At 36.4% G+C, this 19,947-nt stretch overlaps 1 protein-coding gene and 1 non-coding gene across 2 annotated transcripts; one reads left to right on the top strand and one right to left on the bottom strand.

Moving 5' to 3' along the window:
- Positions 1-2,438: 2,438 nt before the first annotated feature.
- LOC118480812 lies at positions 2,439-2,565 on the bottom strand. The gene has a single exon (XR_004863791.1). It is a non-coding gene; the product is annotated as a U6atac minor spliceosomal RNA (small nuclear RNA).
- A 12,194-nt stretch (positions 2,566-14,759) lies between these two features.
- Positions 14,760-15,953, top strand: LOC110867095 (ethylene-responsive transcription factor ABI4-like). Its single transcript, XM_022116232.2, has one exon. The coding sequence runs from the start codon at positions 14,760-14,762 to the stop codon at positions 15,660-15,662; it is 903 nt and encodes a 300-aa protein (XP_021971924.1). The 3' UTR covers positions 15,663-15,953.
- The last annotated feature ends 3,994 nt before the right edge of the window (positions 15,954-19,947 follow it).

Raw genomic sequence — 19,947 nt, 5'->3', positions numbered from 1 at the left:
GATTTCTGACGGGGGGGTCGAAAACGTATATACCCAAAAATTTCTATAGAACCGGGGAGTTGAAAACGTATTTACCCAAAAATTTCTATACGAAAACTACATACTCTCCACTACTGAGCGAAAAGTTCGGGGGGTCGGCCGCCCACTCCCGCCCTACTTAAGCTGCGCCTCTGCCAACTTTCACCAGTTGGCCAGCTACGGACCCAACTTCAAAAATAGCCACTGACGGTCCCAACTTTTGACATTTTGTAAAACATTGGACCCTTGCTAACACCGTCCAATAGTGTTGGTAATTGGGTACCTGTTAAGACACGATTAGACCTGTTTGACTGAAAAATACACCCTTTGACTTTTTTAATTTTTAAAATAATTAAAATTACAATGTTAGGATCTATCATTTATTCATCTTTGTACATAAAACATAAAACTGTTTTATAAACATGAGGTAGAAAGTAGTTAAACGAGTTGTAATCATGTTTGAAACTTATGTTGTGCGCGCCGTCAGAAACCTGTTAAACCTGTTAAGACACAATTTGCCAGCCTAGTGATAAATGTATTAACAAATGGATTTTTTTATATGAGTTGTTTGTTTCTGTTTGTACTATTCATATAGATGGCATGAAGAATGAAGTCAGGAGTCTTTGGTTGCCGCCACTTGGAGAATTTGCAGGCCTTTTGTTGCAAGTCTTATAATAATTTTATTCTATCCATAATTTTATATTCATTTTTTTAATCATAAGAGCCATGTCAAAGCTTTGATTATAGCTGGTTTTATACTTTTATATCATTTTCTTACAAGTATCTTTCACCTCCTAATTATTTATATTTATATACTATTAATTTGTAACATTTGTATGCATGTTTGGTTGTAAATTGTGTTTAAGTGGTTGTACCTAAATCAGATAATGGTTTCATTACCTTACCAAATTTAATCTGTTTTGTATGCATGTATGGTTGTAAATTGTGCTTAAGTGGTTGTACCCTAATCAAATAATGGTTTCATTATCTTACCATATTCAATCGGTTTGATCCATTCAAAGTTGTGTTGTTTTATTTGTAAATTATTATTATTATTTATAATAATCTAATTAATTTAGCCAAAATCTTGTATAAATATAGTTTACAACGTATTGATACAATGGTTGTTGTAATTTATGCATTATGGTTTGTATAGTGGTAATGATATATATTATATATAGATTACGATGAACCTATCAAACGGGAAAAAATAGACGTGGGTTCATCGTAACGCGCGAGTTCTAGATCAATTTATTTATTTTATTCTATGTTTTACGTTTTGGTTTAATTTCTTCGCATTAACACGCCGCAACTTTAGTGTCGGTGGTCGCTGGCATTAGTGTGGCATTAGTGCTCGCCTTCACCACAACATGGGGTGCTTAATACTAGTTTAACTCAAAAAGAAAAGCTTGTTTTCACTTGTGAATATGTTATTATTCACATATGGCAAGCATTTACATGTGAATGAACTTAAGTTTAACCATAAAAGGGTTTCTTTGGTTTTTCTAATGCTGTATATATTTCAAATACACACATTCACAAACATATGCACAGAACACAGCACACATGCATTGGCCGCGGAACCAATAACTATTTGGGCCAGTTGTATGCAGTGGCGAACCCATGATTTTTTTCTACTGGGATCCCTTTTTTCGGTGTAACAATTTTTCACAACCAAACATTAAAATTTTCGGATTAGTCGTAAGTTCGTGAATATTTTCACAACCAAACATAGAGATAGCTATAATGTTTTTTTGTTTGTAGAATTGAAATTGTAAGTTCGTGAGTTTACCTTGAGAAATAAATAAATGCAATAAAGTATTAGATACCCAATTTTATTACATATTTCCCCTTTTTAAAAATTTAATTACATATTTCCCCTTTTTAAAACTGAAAATTTTCAAATATACCAATTTTATTAAAAATTGATTATAAAATGACTATTTTACCCCTATATTTTTTACCAAACCATACCCTTCTTAAGTAATAACTTTTTTAGCTTATTATTATCTTCAACCTGGTACCAAACATGAACAAACATACTATAAAACAGAAATCAGCAACACAGGTACATATATGCAACAAACCCCGATGGTGACACGGGTACTTATTATAAAACTAATTAATATATAGAATTGTATATCAGGTGATTGAAAATCATTAAGCCCATTTGGCATCACGGGATATATATGGGTATGATATTGGCTTCCACTCATGTTGCATGTCGATTTGATTTCGTAGTTTGATTTCCGTGGAATTTCAAGTTATAATAACTAGACCTCATAAACCGCAACACATACGCATCATGGGATGGTATCACATCATAAACCAAGGAACAAGATTTACAGACGAGTGATTGCGTTTCTAAAAGAAGAATCAACCGTTGGTGGGCATAGGGATAAAGTTTTAAAACATAATAAAAAAAAATTGGGTTATAGATCCACCGAAGTGGGTAGCCTTAACCGGATGTGTAATAACAGGTAAGCTCGAAAGCTGTTCCCGTCCCTGTCAGGGGAGATGCCAACCATCTCTCCTTCTTACAAACACAACAACACAGCACGTAACAACCTTAATAAACCGACTACTCTTTCCCTTTCAGTTCCGATGTGGGACTAAATAGGTTGGTCTACACATAACAAATGTTTTAAAAAAAATGGTTGAGTTGGGTAATTTTTGTTTACTAAATAGGTTGATTTAGTTTTAGTTAAATTATATAATGGGTCATTCTTAAGAAACTTGCTAACTATTAATTGATCCAAATGGGCCGACACGACCCATCGCCACTATCTGACGTCAATTTGACCACCTGCCGAGCGTTGCCGCCAACACACGGCCACCGTCACCACCACCTACTGGATGCCATTTCGTGATGACCAACTGCTTCTACTTGCAATCGCCACTAGCCGCCATAAAAACAAATATGGCAGGTGAACCCGTTTTGATACTTTGTTTTTCCAAAATGGCCTGTTTTGGTCACCCGACCAAATTGATACCTTTTTAAAACGACCCGTTTTAACTAGAACATAATTCAACCATTTTTGTGAGGGTTAATAAATATCCAATTTTGGTAAGAGAAAAATTAGTAATTACTAATTATTTTGTAACTATATTATTATAGGAAAAGAAAAGGAAGTAGGCATGTTGACTTGGGAAATTGTCAGTTTCTTCTTGGACTATTATAGGAAATCAACATCAACAAATCTGTTCTCAATATTCTTTAGATCTATTTTTATTGTAATCTCATATCTTAATCTGGTATTACGGGTATTAGTAGCACCAATGTTTATAATGACGACGACGGGTACATAGCTGGCATGTTGAAAAATTTGGCCGAAACCTTGGTTCGGCGACTGTTTCCAAGCAACAAATGTTGAAAGACAGAGGAAAAGCCAAAGATGCCTAATATTTTTCTTTGGTAAAGACCAAGTAGTTCAGAGTTTAATTGTATCTCATTTTCATTAATTTAGTTAGGGGTCTTTATCATCTGAATATGCCTATTTGAATTATGTTTTGGAAGTTTTTGACTGAAATAGCCTTGACCTTGTCATATATCTGAATTAGTTTCTAGAATTAGAAGCCAACAACCACTGTTGAATTGTCTTGTAGACAATGCATATAGACTTAGAATTTAGAAGCTTTAAACATCAAGAATGCTAAGAAAATGTGTCCAAGTGGGTAGTTTTTTTTGAACGGCAAGAAACGACGTGTCAACCACTGTGACACCGGGCGCTGTGGCCAAGGTCGACTACTCGACCGCTACCAACCCATTGGCTCTCCCAGATGCGCGGAAACCCGACCTCCACCCGCCCGAAGGCACGACAGTGGAATAATAAATAAAACCTCGCCTCCCATCCAAGACGAACCGATGCCACCCGTATTTGCCCTTCACCTGGATGCCGCAGAAAATAATGGGAAGAGTGGGAGTCGAACCTGGGTCACAAGGAACACCAAGTCTTTCCCCAGCCACTCCACCATTACCTCGTTGGCAGTGGGTAGTTTTTTAACAAGAGTCAAACGGTAAGGTCAGACCCAAAAACAATTAAATAGTTAGTAATGAAGATTTAGGAGTGACAAAACGAGTGTGATAAGATATGATTGACTTTTTATGCTGGAAAAAGAATCTTGGGCTCACAAGTTGTGACACGTTACTGTGTAACACAACCATTTACTTATTTATTAGGTATAGATGCGATTCACCCATTTAGAGATAAAACATGCCTAAGCTATTACGAGCATACAGACAAACAAGCAAAATTGTTAGCTTTAGAATTTATCTCGAGTTTCATAGTTTGTTAAAACTAAAAGCTGTTTTTTGGCAATTTGATGTACATATTGTTTATATATACTTTCATGTGAATTGTTAAGCAGGGGTGTACCCAGGTTCCGCTCTGGGTGGGCGGGCGCCTCCCTTGTTTTTTTTTGTTTGTTTGTGTTTTTTTTTTTTTTTGTGTGTGTATGTTATACGTAAAAATCCAGCTTGCACTCCTTAAAATTATGGTTTAACCCCTATTTTGCACCCCTAGAAAATAATTCCTAGGTCTGTCACTGGTCGTAAGGAATCATGAGTATTACAGATTCTGTCTCTATATACACCTCATTATACTCTTGTATTCATTCATTAACTATATACAAGCATTTAACATTCATTAACTAAATACAAGCATTTTACATAAGGAAATGAAAACCCCTTGCATCACATGACCGATATTTGGTCTTCCTTTGGGCCAATCCGCTTTACTTGTTGTCTTTGGGCCCAAATCTCAGCCTGGTATGAAACCTTATCTCATAGCCCATAGGCATACTTTGGTTATCAAGAGAATAACAAAAAAGGGATATGTTCTAAAGCAATTGTTATAAACATATTTATCAAGTGTCTTAAACACCTAAATACTATTGAGATTGGGGCACATCCATACAAGTTAGCAATAAGGTAATTAAAACCTATTCAACAAAAGGAAAATATACATAATTATCAAAACAAATTGGTTATCTTTAGGGAATTTGTCTTATAAAAGCACAACACAATTTCAGTTATTTACTTTTAAAATTTTGCATCAAATTAATTAGTTATAAGCCGAATACATCAAACAAGTATTATATATTGGATAATATATTATAGGAAAATTTAACATATATTTCTTCAGCCATTTATTTAAAGTTTACTACAGTCTCCCATCGTCGAACACACAAAATAGCAAACTCCAGCTTTCACTCATGTTTTTGTGTGTAATTTCTTATATAATTCTTAGCGTTAATTACAATTTGCTTTCGTGTGATTTGAGGCGCTTTTCACTTTGTCTCTCGTTTACAAAGACTTTTTGTACTGCCACCGAGTATTGTCCATACGTTGCAATCCCCCCCCCCCCCCCCCATGTCATCATGTTCCCTTAGTCTGAGCGTTAGACTTTGGGTGAAAAGAACAAACTACCTTTTTCTCTTGCAATACGCGTTCATGTGGTTTCGTTATTATCACAACCACCATCATCATCATCACCTCAAAGTTGTTGATTACAAAAATTAATTTATTACATAAATTAATTTAAACTTCTGGCTTGGAGATGGCATATTCATACTTGGAACAAATGAGTTAGAAAAGGATCCAACTTAAATTAGACATAACTTTTGGTGCGTCTATAACAACAGATCACGTCAACATGTGAACTCACTAGCTAGGTTGACTTAAGTCTTGCTTGTTTAGTTAAACATTTTCGTAGACTCAATTGACGAGACTTCATTTAAATTAAACCCAAATTCAAAGTCTCTTTATAAAGTTTTTACAAATTCACACCTCTACTCTTCTTATCACGCAATGGATCGCGTGTATTTAGAAACTTAAGCTTGGTTCTCTAGTATGTTCACCAAATGTGTGAACCGGAACAAGCTTTGGATAGGTTATAATTATCCTAATAATGGACAGCTTATTTAATATATATGTTAAATAATTTAGTAAAGGCAAATACATTTTGTGTCCATGTTGTATCACGTAATATTTCTAGATGGTTGTTTACTTATAATCCAATCTTTTAGATGAAAATTATTATACTGTAACTCCTTTTTCCAGCTTATAAATTTTTTACACTTGCAGAATGATGAAACTTATTTCTTATCGATTAACATTTTCTTTTATAAATTATAAAACTAAAAGAAAGAGAATAATCAAACTCAAAGGTATTACCACTAAGGGTGTATGTGTTGTGGTGGGTTAACGAGCCCACGCCCGTGACACGTTGGAGGTGTTAAGGACACTAACACCGCACACGGTTGCGTTAAGGAGGGCGCAGGCAGGGGCTCGGAGAAGCTACAGATGCGAGGCACATTTTCTTTTTTGTGTCTGTGAGTCTCTTTAAATTTCTAAGTATTCATATTTAGTTACCTCAATCCCATACCACATTTCATATAAAGCCCTTAACACCTCCTTTCAAAGACTATTCTACCAAGCCTACGTGACATCATACGACAACACTTTTTTCATCTTAAACCCTCTGTAGAACCCCCCACAACACCTATTTACTATTTAGGGTGAACGGTGGTGCGGGTGCGGCAAAGAGGGCGGTGAACCCCTTCACCGCGGGAGGAACACCGCGACGTTCCTCTTTGCCGTGCGGGGTGTAGTGAAAACGAAGACTAGTCATCGCTTGGAAAGGATGCCCTTTTTGACCGTTGATGACTCTTGACCGTTGGAATTGAATGTGTAACGGCTTTATAGCCGTTTTTAATAAAAAAAGGGTTTTCAAATATATTTAAACTATAGATAAACCCAACCCAATTTATAAACAAATTCTCATCAACCCATTTCCTCGTTTCTTCAAAACAAATCTCTACCCCTATTTTATTTAAAATGGCGGAAGAAATACCATTGTTTTGTTCCAGCCGATAGCAGTGACGACGAACTAGCTTCAACCGATAGTAGCATACTTTTTTTTTTCCAAAATCTCATCGAGCAAGCTGAACTACAAGACACAGGCACATCTAGCAAGAAACGTTTTGTTCGTCGTGATCGTGAGAGTGGCCACGAAACTCTTATGGCGGATTATTTTGTCGAGGACCTGAAATACAACGAAGATATTTCGTCATAAGTTCTGTATGTCAAAACGTTTGTTTCTAAAAATTGTGAGCGACGTAGAAGCGAATAACCCATGGTTTGAAGAAGGCATCAATGCGAGAATGAAGAAGGGTTTTACACCGTCGCAAAAGGTTACATCGGCTATTAAACAACTTGCAACTGGTAACCCTCCAGACGAGAACGACGAGTATTACATATGGCCGAAAGGACTTCCCGTGAGTGTCTAGAATATTTTTGCGAAACGGTATGTAAAATATACGCTCCCGAGTTCTTACATAGGCCAACAAGCCACGACATGACGCTTTTATACCAAGCTCATGAGGATAAACATCACTTTCCTGGTATGGTCGGTAGCCTTGATTCCACCCATTTCGTTTGGAGAATGTGCCCCACAGAGTTTCGTAGCCAATATATAAGAGGCGATCACCATTACCCGACAGTTATGCTCGAAACAGTGACCTCTCAAGATTTGTGGGTTTGGAATGCTTTTTGCGGTCCTCCAGGTGCACAAAACGACATCAATGTGCTTCAGCAATTTCCATTATTTCTTATGGAATGAAACGGAACTGCGCCAAAATGTCCATTTTACGTTAACAACCACTTATACAAACGTGGTTACTATCTCGTGGATGGAATCTACCCTACATGGTCCATGTTTGTCAAATCATTTCCATATCGTCACCTACTAGACGAGGCGGCAAGAAAAGACGTGGAATGGACTTTTGGGGTTTTGAAGTCAAAATGGGGTATAATGAATAGGCCAATGCGTGCTAGGAGTGTGAATTAGGTACGTGGTGTATACGTATATTATTTTACATAACATGATTTTAAAAGATGACGGAAACGCGATAGCACTGGTACACATTCGGGATCCTCCAGTTGAGCGCGCTCTCGATGACAGTGTGTTAAGCGAGCTTATGGATGAAGATACACATTGGAAACTAAAACATAATTTCGTTGAGCATCTCGGAAGACTAGATTTACCTCACCTTTTGGTGGAATCCGACGAAGAGTATTAATTTTAGTTAGTTTAATTTAGTTTATTTTTAATTAAATGTAATTTTAATTATTTTTAATTTAATGTAATGTTTTTTTTTAATTTATTGTACTTTTGTTTTGTTAAAAATATGTTTTATTTATTAATTAATAGTTTAGAAAAAAAGAAAAAAATAGTTTACCTCTACCCAAAAGTGGTGGCCACCCCTTATGTTTTTGGGCAAGAGTGGACTTAGAGAGTTGAGTTGACATGGCAATAAAAGATTGGGTGAGTGGAAAGTTTACCCATTTCTATGAGGTGACCGCCCCTTTCACCCTTAGTTTACCTTTTTTTACAACGACGATTCACACACCCAACTAATCATCTTCGAGTTCTACTTCACAGTCCACAGCGAGGCTCGGACTCTCTACCACTAGGAGAGGAGCCATTTAACACACTAAGATATCATTGACATTTTTTTTTGAATGGTTAACGTTACTATTCTAAACTCTTATATTTACAAATAACTCACCCTTGCTTGGGATTGAACCCAAGACCACTCACTAAGAGGCAAGAGCCGCTACCAAATGAGCTAACCCCACTTAGCTATCATTGACCTAAATACCCTTGCTATTTCCATATACGTTATTCTTATTTAAAAATAATAAAAAATAATAAGTATGTTTGAGCAAGATAGTTAATTGGTTTAAGTTCCAAGAGATAATAAAGAATGACGCTTAGAATTATCAATCAAAGAATTATCGATGCCAATTCCCAAAGATATGAAAAAACTTAAAAAAAAAAAAAAAAACTTTAAACTCCAATACATCAATTAAACAATTCTTTAAGTTACGAGGATCAAAGAATATGCGTAATACGCTAAGTCCTTATTTCTATAGTATATAGGAAAACAAAAAACAACAATTTATCAAGCTGTGATATCGGTTCACCGCATAAAGCTGCATAACTTTATTGAAACTATTATGAAAAGGATATCGATGTTTTATAGTATACTAAACTATAACATGCACTCGAAGTGTGCTACCTTAATTGGACCAGCTGACGGCTCCTCACAGATTGGAACCGACTCTCCTATGTAAGCTAGTCGGTCAAAAAATCGGCGCCTAGGCGCTAGTCGGTGGGTTACTGCCTAAATTTAAGCTAGTCGGTCAAAAAATCGGTTATGGTCAAAATCGGTCAAAGTCGGTCAAAATCGGTCAAAATTGGACTAATCGGCCCATGTTTTTTTGACTCAAAAAACCCAATTTTTGAAACCTGACCCATGATTTAAAGCCCAAATTTTAGTTATAAACCCATTTAACATTTAAGTTTAGGTATTTTAACATTTAACCCCCTCTATCTTTCACTAGTTTACATATGGTTCCTAAACTTTTAAATTTATTAATAAAAAGTATAAAGTTATCTCCTAAACTTGTAAATTTATTAATAAAAAGTATAAAGTTATCTATATATATAAAAATTTGTAAAATTATACTTAAAAAGTCCAATCCGATTAATCCCTAGGCGGTACCTCATCGCCCGACTAGCGCCTAGCGCCTTCTACAACATTGCGTACATTCGAGGTTTTAAAAACCGGTTAAATCAGATGCCGTAAGCTTGTTCGGCACAAATCATACCGATAATTGAAGGAACGACAAAGAAATTGTACTGCCGGTAAATTGGGTTATACCGATACCGGGCCAAGGTTAAAATTTAGACATTGAATCTTTTTGAACTCAAAAAGTGACGATCTACCTTCTTAGTAAAACCTAGCGTCCACAATCCGCATCGATCAAACTTCATCCACAATCCACATCGATCATTGGGTTATTCGTTGATTATGAATTAACTTTTGTAATATTTTTTTTTTATCACGGAATGATATAGTTTTAGATTATTTTTTAAGTTGAAATTGTATTTTATGAAACGTAGTTTTGGATTTTTTTTTTTTAAGTTGAAATTTTATTTTATGGATTTATAGGGTTAATTGGTCAACCAGGTTGAACCGTCCGGTTCAACTGATTGAACCATTTCCGAGCCTAACCGATACGATTTAAAAACCGATTTTTAAAACATTTTCTATATTTACATTCAGCGTGAGGGGAATAGTTCCCTTTTGTTATTGGCTTATATGGGCGGCTAGCAATAATGCCCCATTAGTCCAGTCAAATTACGATTTTGTTCTATTTAAATTTACACTTTTGCTATTGGTTTTGTTTTTTCTTCTCCTAGCCAAATTACAATTTTGCACTCAGCTCAGCTGCCTTGCACTTCACTACTGGTCCAGCCAAATTACGCTTTTACATGGTTTAAATTTACAGTTTTGCTATTGGTTTTGTTTTTTTCTTCTTCTAGCCAAATTTTAATTTCACCTCTACGCAAATTTATAGTTTTGCCATTGTTTTTGTTTTTTTCCCAGTCAAATTATGATTTTGCCCCAGTGTAAAATTCGTTTTAGTATTTTTTTTACAACACTATGATAGTGTTTTGTTTTAATTGGTTGACTCGATGTAATTTTTATTCGTGTCAAGCGGTAGTTTTTCCATCGTGTTAGTTTTTTCTAGCAAAAGTATGGTAGTGTTCTGTTTTAGTTGGTTGACTCGATTTAATTTTTTTGTGATCGTGTTATGAGTAGCATGTACAAGTAACCGAAACACAGACATACATGCTATGAGAGTAAATATTCGACTTTGTGCCCCGCAACGCGGGCGGGGCAAAAACTAATTGAGTACAATAGTTGATTACTACTATATGTTATAAAAAATCTTGAAAATAGAGCCTCAAATCTTACCTTACGAAGGAAGTATGAGGCATGCACTATGCAGTGGCCCATGAATCGTAAGCCTAACGAAAGTTAATTTATTTATTTATTTTTTGTTTATTTGAAATAGCGGATGAGATGGGAGCAGAAAGGACAAACATAGGCATAATTAAATTTAGAGTTAAATGTTATTTTCGTCTCACTGGTTTTCGTCATTTTACAAGTTTAGTTCAAATGTTTGATACATTGCTATTTTAGTCCAAATAGTTTTAAAAGTTGTCATTTTCGTCTACTGGGTTAACTTCATTCATTTTTTCTTTTAACGAGAAAAACAATTTGATCATTTTATATGTAATTCTGTTAATTAGAAGGGCAATTCGGCTATATAAAATAACCGAATTGCCCTTCTCCTTAACAGAAAAAATGAATGAAGTTAACCTAGTGGACTAAAATGCCAACGTTTGAAACTATTTGAACTAAAATGACAACGTTTCAAACCTTTGGACTAAACTGGCAAAAATGGTCAAAGCATAGGGACTAAAATGGCATTTAACTCTTAAATTTAAGTACTCATGGATTTTGTCGATCACAGATTTTGCAGCTTCTAGTTTGGTCACGACGACGAAAAATCAAATTATCACTATATTTATTTCTTTTTCTACTTCTTTTTCCAAGTGCAGCATAACTCCAACACCCATGCTAGCATACCTTATGTGTCGGCTTGCCACAACTTTTTTTTTTTCTGCCTTACTAATGAAGAAAATAAAATTCATTTTTAGGTATTCTTTACGCGTGTTCTATGTAGGGGTGTTCAAAGAAATTCGAACTCGAACCAAATTCGAATCATCCAAAAATTCGTATCTGTAACATCCAAAATTTCGGATATTGAAAATTTGGATATCCAAAGACTGGATAATCTAAATTTTTGGATTAGGATCGGATGTGAATTTAAAAAATTTCGGATAATTCGATTACCCGAAAACTAATATTTTTTTAAAATATATAGTATATGAGCACTATATATAGTTTAAAATATAATAAAAATAGTAAATAATCAGATCCGTTAGTATATGAGCACTATATATAGTTTAAAATATAATAAAAATAGTAAATAATCGGATACGTATGTGGGTTTATGATTTTTTTTTTGTTTTCAATGTTGGAAATTTGGAAAAACGAATATAGATTTAGTTTTAATCTATGGATGACACATATTTTTTTGTTTTTTTTTTTATAAATTCGAATATCTGTTTAGATATCTAAATCCGTATCCGAAATTTCGGACATCCGATTTAATTTCGGATATCCGAAAATTGGATAACTGAAATTTCTGATACGGATTCGGATATTAATATTCACCATCCAAAATTTTTAAATATCCGAAAACCAGATAATCCGATCTTAACACCCCTAGTTCTATGTCAACAAATTATATCCATATAGTATAATATGTGGGGTGTTTGCCAGTAATGAGGCCGTCGGTAATGAACAAAATTTCGTTGTTAATACGCATGTCACCGCTATTGGTTATGTCGGTGAGTTTGCCTGAAAGTTCGCCGGAGATGGATTTCCAGATTATACTTTATTTAATGTCGCCGCTATCGTTTTTTAATATTGTATGATTGCATAGGAAAAAAAAATTCAGGATACCCCTGATTTAGTGGGCTAGTTCCGTCACTGCCATAAGACTGTGGGGTATGGTGGGGCTTGGGTTTGGGGCATGAGTTGACACGTGGAATTGGAGCCCCCCCCCCCACCGCCTAGTGACGTGTACGTGGGGTATGGCGGGGCGTGGGTGCACCGCTTGGGTTGGCAGATTATTAAAAAAAAATTACAAAAAATTATAAAATTCACACAACATTTATAAAAAAAGAAAACTAAAATTTCATTAGATTTTTAAAAATTACATAATCCTAAAAATTACATAATACCTAAAAATTACATAATATCTAAAAATTACAAAATAAAAAACCTATAGCGTTAGGTAAATTTCAAAAAGGGCGATCTTGTCGAACGCCTTTCGCTCCTTGCCTAGAAATTCAATGTTCGCCACCGCCACCCGGTCCTCGTGGCTTAAATCACTGCTCGGAACGGCTTCGTAGTAAGCCTTGACGATCGAGCTTGGGCCGTAGCTCGCGCCATTTATGGTGGTACGCGTTGAGGTTGTGGCGGTCGTGTCGGACGTTATGTTGGTAGGTTGCGAATGCTTCCGGCCAATATCGTGTTTGGCCGGATTGCCGATCCTTCATAGCGTCAACGACGCTTGTGACGAGAGCCAATTCTTCCTCGTGGGTCCAAGATGCCATCTTCTTCGGGTTGGGGTAGCGGGTTCGTGGGATCAAGTGGGTAGCCGGTGGGGTAGCGGTGGATAGTGACAGTTTGGGATGGGATAGCCGGTGGGGTTGGGGGTTACATTTATAGGGGATGTTGGGGGTTGGGGTGACGGCTTGGCTTGGTCAAACGGTTTGAATTTAAAATTCAAACATTCAAATGGCTCGCTGTGACATGGCGGTTGTGAGTGAATAGGAGGCCGCCAGCTCAGATGTCAAGACCGCCCCACGTCTGGCTTGAAACCCAAACCCCAAGAGTCACGCCCCAACCCAAGCCCACCCAGGGTGGTTGCTTGGGCGTTTTCCCCCAACCCACGCCCTATACCCATAGTCTAAGTAGCTTCTCACAAACCGTTCATGTGGACCACGCCTAGGCCCCACAATGTTTGACACGTGGCCATGGTGCCACAACAACCCACTCATGACTCTATGACGACAGGAACCACTAGAAAACCGTATTTTCCCCACTGCAATTTTCCCATTAAACTCGTTTCTGCCAAGTTTAATTTTCCCACAATGGCTAGTTAGAAAAGCTCCTTATCTTTAATAAGCTACTTATTTCTTTTACTCCAATACCTATCCAAGCGTACGTCCATAAGGGTGTAGAATTAAGTCTAAATAGCCTAGAATATTTGAATTTGTGCATATGCTCATTACCCAATTTTACGCTCAAGGAAACTACGTTTATCGTAGGCCTTAACCAAATATAACTTTTTTGTTTTATTCAGTTCTTGCATATGCTAGTTTTAATCTTGTTACAGTGTTTTGTTTTAATTTTTTTTAAGTAAACGATATTGTATGCTTTATATAAATGATATTTTGTTGTTGTAATTAGTGTATTGCATGTCTTAACCAAAAAACGATATGATTTTTTCTCCTTTAATTATGTATTTTGTTACCAGATAGATTCATGACTATGCTTCAACAACACAAAAGTTAGCTAGTGAAAGTCTTTAAACAACAACAGAAAAGTTAGCTGGTGAAAGTCTTTAAATTCAAATTCGCTTACACAGCAACAAAAGAGTTCCTTAGTTATGTGAAGAACACAAACATAATGAATTGAAGTTCAATTACAAGTGCATGTGTAGTAAGCAGTCTTGTGTTCGACCTAAACTTATCTATACTTGCCTAGACTTTACACAAACCAACTTACTGGAAAAAAAAAACGTAATTGATACATTACAATATTACATAAAATTGTTTGTAATACATTTCTTATATTCTTATTTAAAATTATTTCTTGAATTAAACGTAACCTACACGATTAAGATATAAACCGGACCACATGTTATAGCTAGCCACATTTTTGTTATTTCAAAAAATATTCTAGTTAATTAGAAAAAAGAAGTCTAAGATAAAAAGATGCTTTCACAGGTTAAGGTTATCCAATACAGATGTAACATGATATGACCGAAAACAAACTAAATGCACCAATCTTGTTACCTATGTTTCTTAACTCCAACTAAAAGTTGACCAACACTAACTACTATATAAGACCACCGCCCCCTTCCACCATTTACCATCACCAACCGTCATTATCTTCTTACTCTCTTTCTTCCACCTTAGGTTTTAGGTTTTATCGCCACCTTGTTCCCTTTCTTTAAAGTAAAAATGACCACAAACAACAATTCTCATCTTTCCACCACCTCTACTCCTCTTGATCCACCACCGGTCACCACCGGAAACAACCACAACAACAATAGAAAGTCTAAAGGCAAAGGAGGACCGGATAATAGTAAATTTAAGTATAGAGGTGTTAGACAACGTAGTTGGGGAAAGTGGGTCGCGGAAATCCGCGAGCCACGTAGACGCAGCCGTCGCTGGCTTGGTACGTTTGCGACGGCTGAAGATGCGGCTCGAGCTTATGATCGAGCCGCAATGATTCTTTACGGCTCTAGAGCACAACTCAACCTCCAGAAACCATATAATGGGGATGGAAGAGGCGGTGCCGGTGGTAGTTCTGCGTCGTTGACAACGACGACGCAGACTCTCCGACCGATTCTTCCTCGGCCGGCTGCTTTCAGTATGACATTTTTGTCTTCTCAAACGATGTCGTCTATGGTGCCGAATTTGGCTAATTATACACCCTACCAATTTTACCCAACCGTACAACATGGTACGGATTCAAGTGGTAATATAGTACAATATGCTTTACAGCTTGTACAACCACATCAGTACTTACCCTACTTAGAAGATCCTATGTTAAATATGACAACAATTCCTACCTCGTACGATCCGAACTCAAACCCTAACCCTAACCCTAGAAGCAATATTTATGAAAATTATCAACCAATGCAAGAGGAGATTAATTCTTTAGTGGGTTCAGTGGGATCAAGCTTATCACTTGTGTCCAACTCGCCGCAGAACATGGTGGTCGGAGATTCGGTTTCGGATCCTACGGTGGTTGTTGGCGGTGGTGACCCGTCATCGCCTTGTCTTTGGTCGTTGACAAATGATGATGAGTATCCACCACCTAGTATATGGGATTATGGTGATCCATCATTTGAGTTTTGAAGTTTTTTTTTTTTTTTTTTTTTTTTTTTTTGGTGAAAGTTGAGATCATTTGTTCGAGTTTAGACATTTATTTTTGTGGTGAGTTGAAGAAACTAAGTTGATTCAAGTCGAAGAAGTTTGTTTTAAGATTGTTTTAGTGTGGAAAGTGTTGATTTGATATCATGGCAAATAATATTTGTGATGATTCAAAGTTAGGGTTTGTGACAGAAGATTTAATATACTCGTCTCATTGTGTTTGAAAAGGGTGTGTCGATGTTTTATAGTTCTATGTACTGATTTTAGTTTGCTAGAGTAATTAATTACATATAATTCTCTTGGTTTATTTATTTTTTTTGAATGGTGACTTTCTTTTTGAGTGACCCAATGTCACACCGTCTAATCGGCGGCCTTAGCCAAGTCTGTCCAGACTTACGTTGTCTTAACCGGGCCCGCGCTTGGTTGGCTAGACTTGGTTACGGCGTTCCTCCGGAGACCGTACTGCCTCCACACGAGTTGCCTCACTGAAGTAACAACTGGATGAAAACCGGGGTGCGGCTCAGGATCGAACCCCCCTCAGTGGGTTTGTCACCATCACTATCCAATATCCACCCCAATATGATACAAGTAGGAATTAAACTTGAGCCTTCATTGAAAAACCCAAGTCTCACTTGGTTTAAATTTCTTATTTACTGATTTTAATTAGTTAGATAAATTAATTACATATAATTCTCTTGGTTTAATTTTCTTTATCTTTTCAAGAGTGTGCTTTTCTTCTTCTTCTCTTTAATCCAGATTATAAAATTATAAAATTCATGCATATGTAATTAGATCGTATATAAATTTTTTTTTGAATGGCTAACGTTACTCTCTCAAACTCCTATATTTACAAATAACTCACCCTTGCTTGGGATTGAACCCAAGACCTCCCACTAAGAAGCAAGAGCCTCTACCAAGTGAGCTAGCCCCATTTGGCTGTATATAAAATCTGAATCTCACACTGTTTGAATTCTTTAATTAAAAGCATATGCATGATCTAGTAATAAGTAGTTACTAAATAAGAGTAAATGAAAGAAATGAAAGCTACTTTTAATTAAGAGGTTGTTTGTTTATCTCTTAATAGTTCATGCCTTTTATTGGTTTAATACTTAATGGTTCGGACTCTTTGTTTCATGAGCAAATGTTTGAATAGTTCAGACATTTGCCTCTGAATGGTTAAACATTACCAATGGGGTGGTGGTCCATTGGTAAAAGCAAAATCTTTAAACACATTGGGAGAGGGAGGTCTTGGGTTTAAGTCCATACACGACATCGAATAAAATAAATTTGCCGTTCAAAAAAAAAAAGAATGATTAAGCATTATACTGAGTCTAAATGGTTAAGACCTCTAATCTGAATTGGTTAGACATTTGTCTCTGAACGGTTAAGCATTGTACTGACTCTTAATGGTTCAGACCTCTTACTGGTTCAGCACTTAATGATTCAGACCTCTTGCTAGTTCAGCACTTAACCATTCAGAATTTGACCATTGGCCCCGAAGTATGAGTGTGTGTAGAATGTTGTAAAAAACGAGCCAAAATGGAACGAACCGGTCCCCTTCCAACCAAAGAGGACTAAAACATCACCTTCAAGTGACTATAGCACATTAGTCTTCGATGCGCACACACTCGACGTCAACCTCATTGCTGATGACACTTCGGCCTCCTCGATTGAGGATTTCGAGATCAATCACGAGGATGAATTTCAAGAATTGGCTCGTCCAACCAGCCAAAAGAAGGCAAAAGCAAAGACAAAATCGAAGGCAACACCGGAACCTACCAACAACTCACAGATTGAATGGAAAAATATATGGATCGAGGGGAGGAAACTAATGATGGATTGAATGCACTTGGAGTTATCTGAATAAATCAAGGAACAACATAACATATCTTAATTTTTATTTTTAGTTTACGATTGTTTTTATTTATAATTTATGTTTTTACTTTTAGTTTATGTATTGTTGATGCTCTAACTCCTCATCATCAATTTCAGGCACCCATGAAAATCTACCTTCTATAGATTCTGAATACCTTAATTCATTCAACACCAAAATGTTCAAAGGCTAGCATGGAACTAGGCCCTACCCCCTAACAACATCACCCAAAACATACAGTAAAGGAAAGAAAAAAACATACAGAAGCTAGTCTCCAAAGCTGAATTGCAGCCATTTATTCCAAGCCAGAGTCACCTTTTTGCCCTATTAAACTGGAAAATTAAAAAGACACCATTTCGCCCGGTCCAAATCTTGTCTTTTCGCCCCGTGTTTCATCCACATGAACGACATCGCCCGAGTTTCACCGAAGATCCGATCAATAGATGCCCGTTTGCCTGAGAATATTAATTCGTTACGTGCTTTCCATATCGCCCAGCACAACACTATAAAAATCAATTTAAATACCCTTACGTGGGGTCCACTAGCTAGGTCAGGTTTAACCATAAAAAATAACTGAGTTAGGGCCAAATGACATAATTTGCAGAGGTTTGCAAACATCGAGTACGTTTTTTATAATTTTTGAAGATAAAGTAGACAATTTGCAATATAGTGTCAACATAAAGGATGATTTTTGTAATTTACTCTTCTTTAAACGCTACTTGGAGCTAATATTTTGGTTTTACAAAACAGAAACGTAACTAAAACTACTTTTAGTTTTTAAAAGGTAAGAGTTATATTCACCAATCACTATCAAACATATTTTTATTGGTTATGAGCTATGGTATATATAATCCTAGATAAATCTGGATATAAATTAAAAAATTTATTGGGCCAGTTGTCCAGGTTTGTTTTAAAGCTAATATATAACAACGATACTTGGACTAATGTATGGGCCCATTTGAAAAATACATACATCAAAATGTTATGTGCATGTATTATACTTATATTAAACAGATAAGTTAGGAATTATATCAAAAGTTACTAGAGTTTAAGAATATATACTACCACGGTGTGTCCGTGTGAGAATAATAGCGTGACTAGATTTTGTTTCCCTCCGGTTCGATTTTTCTGTATATATTATTCTCTTTATTACTTCATAAATAACATAAATAAGTGAGGTAGTAAGGTGTCTTTTCTCTAATCTATAGGCTAAAATTGAAAGATTCAAATACTTCAACGTGTAGGTACAATAGTAGATTAGTTTGTCGTTAAAAAAAGTAACGAGGATTAGTTTGTCGTTAAGAAAAGCAATGAGGATTGACTGATTGAGGGATAGTGAGATATGTAGAGTGGTTGGGCCGGTTTGCATAGAAGAGGGCCAACGTTAAATTATTAATGGACCGATGGCCAGACACTCCTTGATTGGATTCAAGATGGGTTCCAGAATAATAAATATATTAACTGTTAAGGATCATCTATATTGTATGTACTATGTACTATAACCCTTCTATCATTGCTTTTAGACTATCTCCAATACTACGGGCGTCCTTAGGCATCCTTAGCTGTCACGTCGTTTGTCACATCATATCCTTACAAATCCTTAAAACCTTCATTTTATCTCCAACCCTACAAATATTCTTACTCTTCTAAATTTTCACCTCATCAACTATCAACTACACACAATATTTAAATTAGAGTAAATTACAAGTTTTGTCCTTTATGTTTACACCAAATTGCAAGCCCTGTCTTTTTTTCCAAAAGTTTACAGGCGGTGTCCTTAACCTTCCAAAATCTTACACGTTATGTCCTTTAGGCCAAACCCAGTTAAATTTTTTAGTTAAATCCGGTCATGTGACTTGCATGTGAGGGTACATTTGGCTTTTCACCATTATAGGGACTATTGTGACAAATATTTAATATCTAGGGACTGTAAAAATACAAACAAATATTTAGTATCCTCTCTCTCTCTCTCTCTCTCTCTCTCTCTCTCTCTCTCTCTCTCTCTCTCTCTCTCTCTCTCTCTCTTCCAGCGGTTCTCTCTCCTCTCTCCCTTTCTTCTCTCACTCTCTCTTCTCACAGATCACACATTAAGGTATACATTGAAATTTAAAAGTTCGATTACAGTACATTTGATTATACACACATTGAGGTATAATCTAAAAAGGCTTTTGGTGATTGATGGGGCTACGGTGGTGGAGGGTGGGTGGTTGTTGGGGCTACGATAGTAGATAATGGGTGGTTGCAGGAGATGGTGGAGGGGGTTGTTGTGGTGCGATTGTAGGTGGTGGTGGGTTACAGGTAGTTGTGATGGCGGGTTAGGTGCGGTGGATAAAGGGGTGGATGTGGTGGTGGGTTAGGTGTGACGGCAGATGAAGGAGTGGTTTGTGATGGTGGGTT

Source organism: Helianthus annuus, chromosome 7, assembly GCF_002127325.2.
Source record: "Helianthus annuus cultivar XRQ/B chromosome 7, HanXRQr2.0-SUNRISE, whole genome shotgun sequence".
Taxonomy (NCBI): domain Eukaryota; kingdom Viridiplantae; phylum Streptophyta; class Magnoliopsida; order Asterales; family Asteraceae; genus Helianthus; species Helianthus annuus.
Note: the sequence above shows the minus strand (reverse complement) of the source record. Positions and strands in the feature narration are given on the sequence as shown.

Bases quoted from the DNA above. Each gene is read 5' to 3' on its own strand.
- LOC110867095 (XM_022116232.2), top strand. From the start codon at position 14,760: ATGACCACAAACAACAATTCTCATCTTTCCACCACCTCTACTCCTCTT.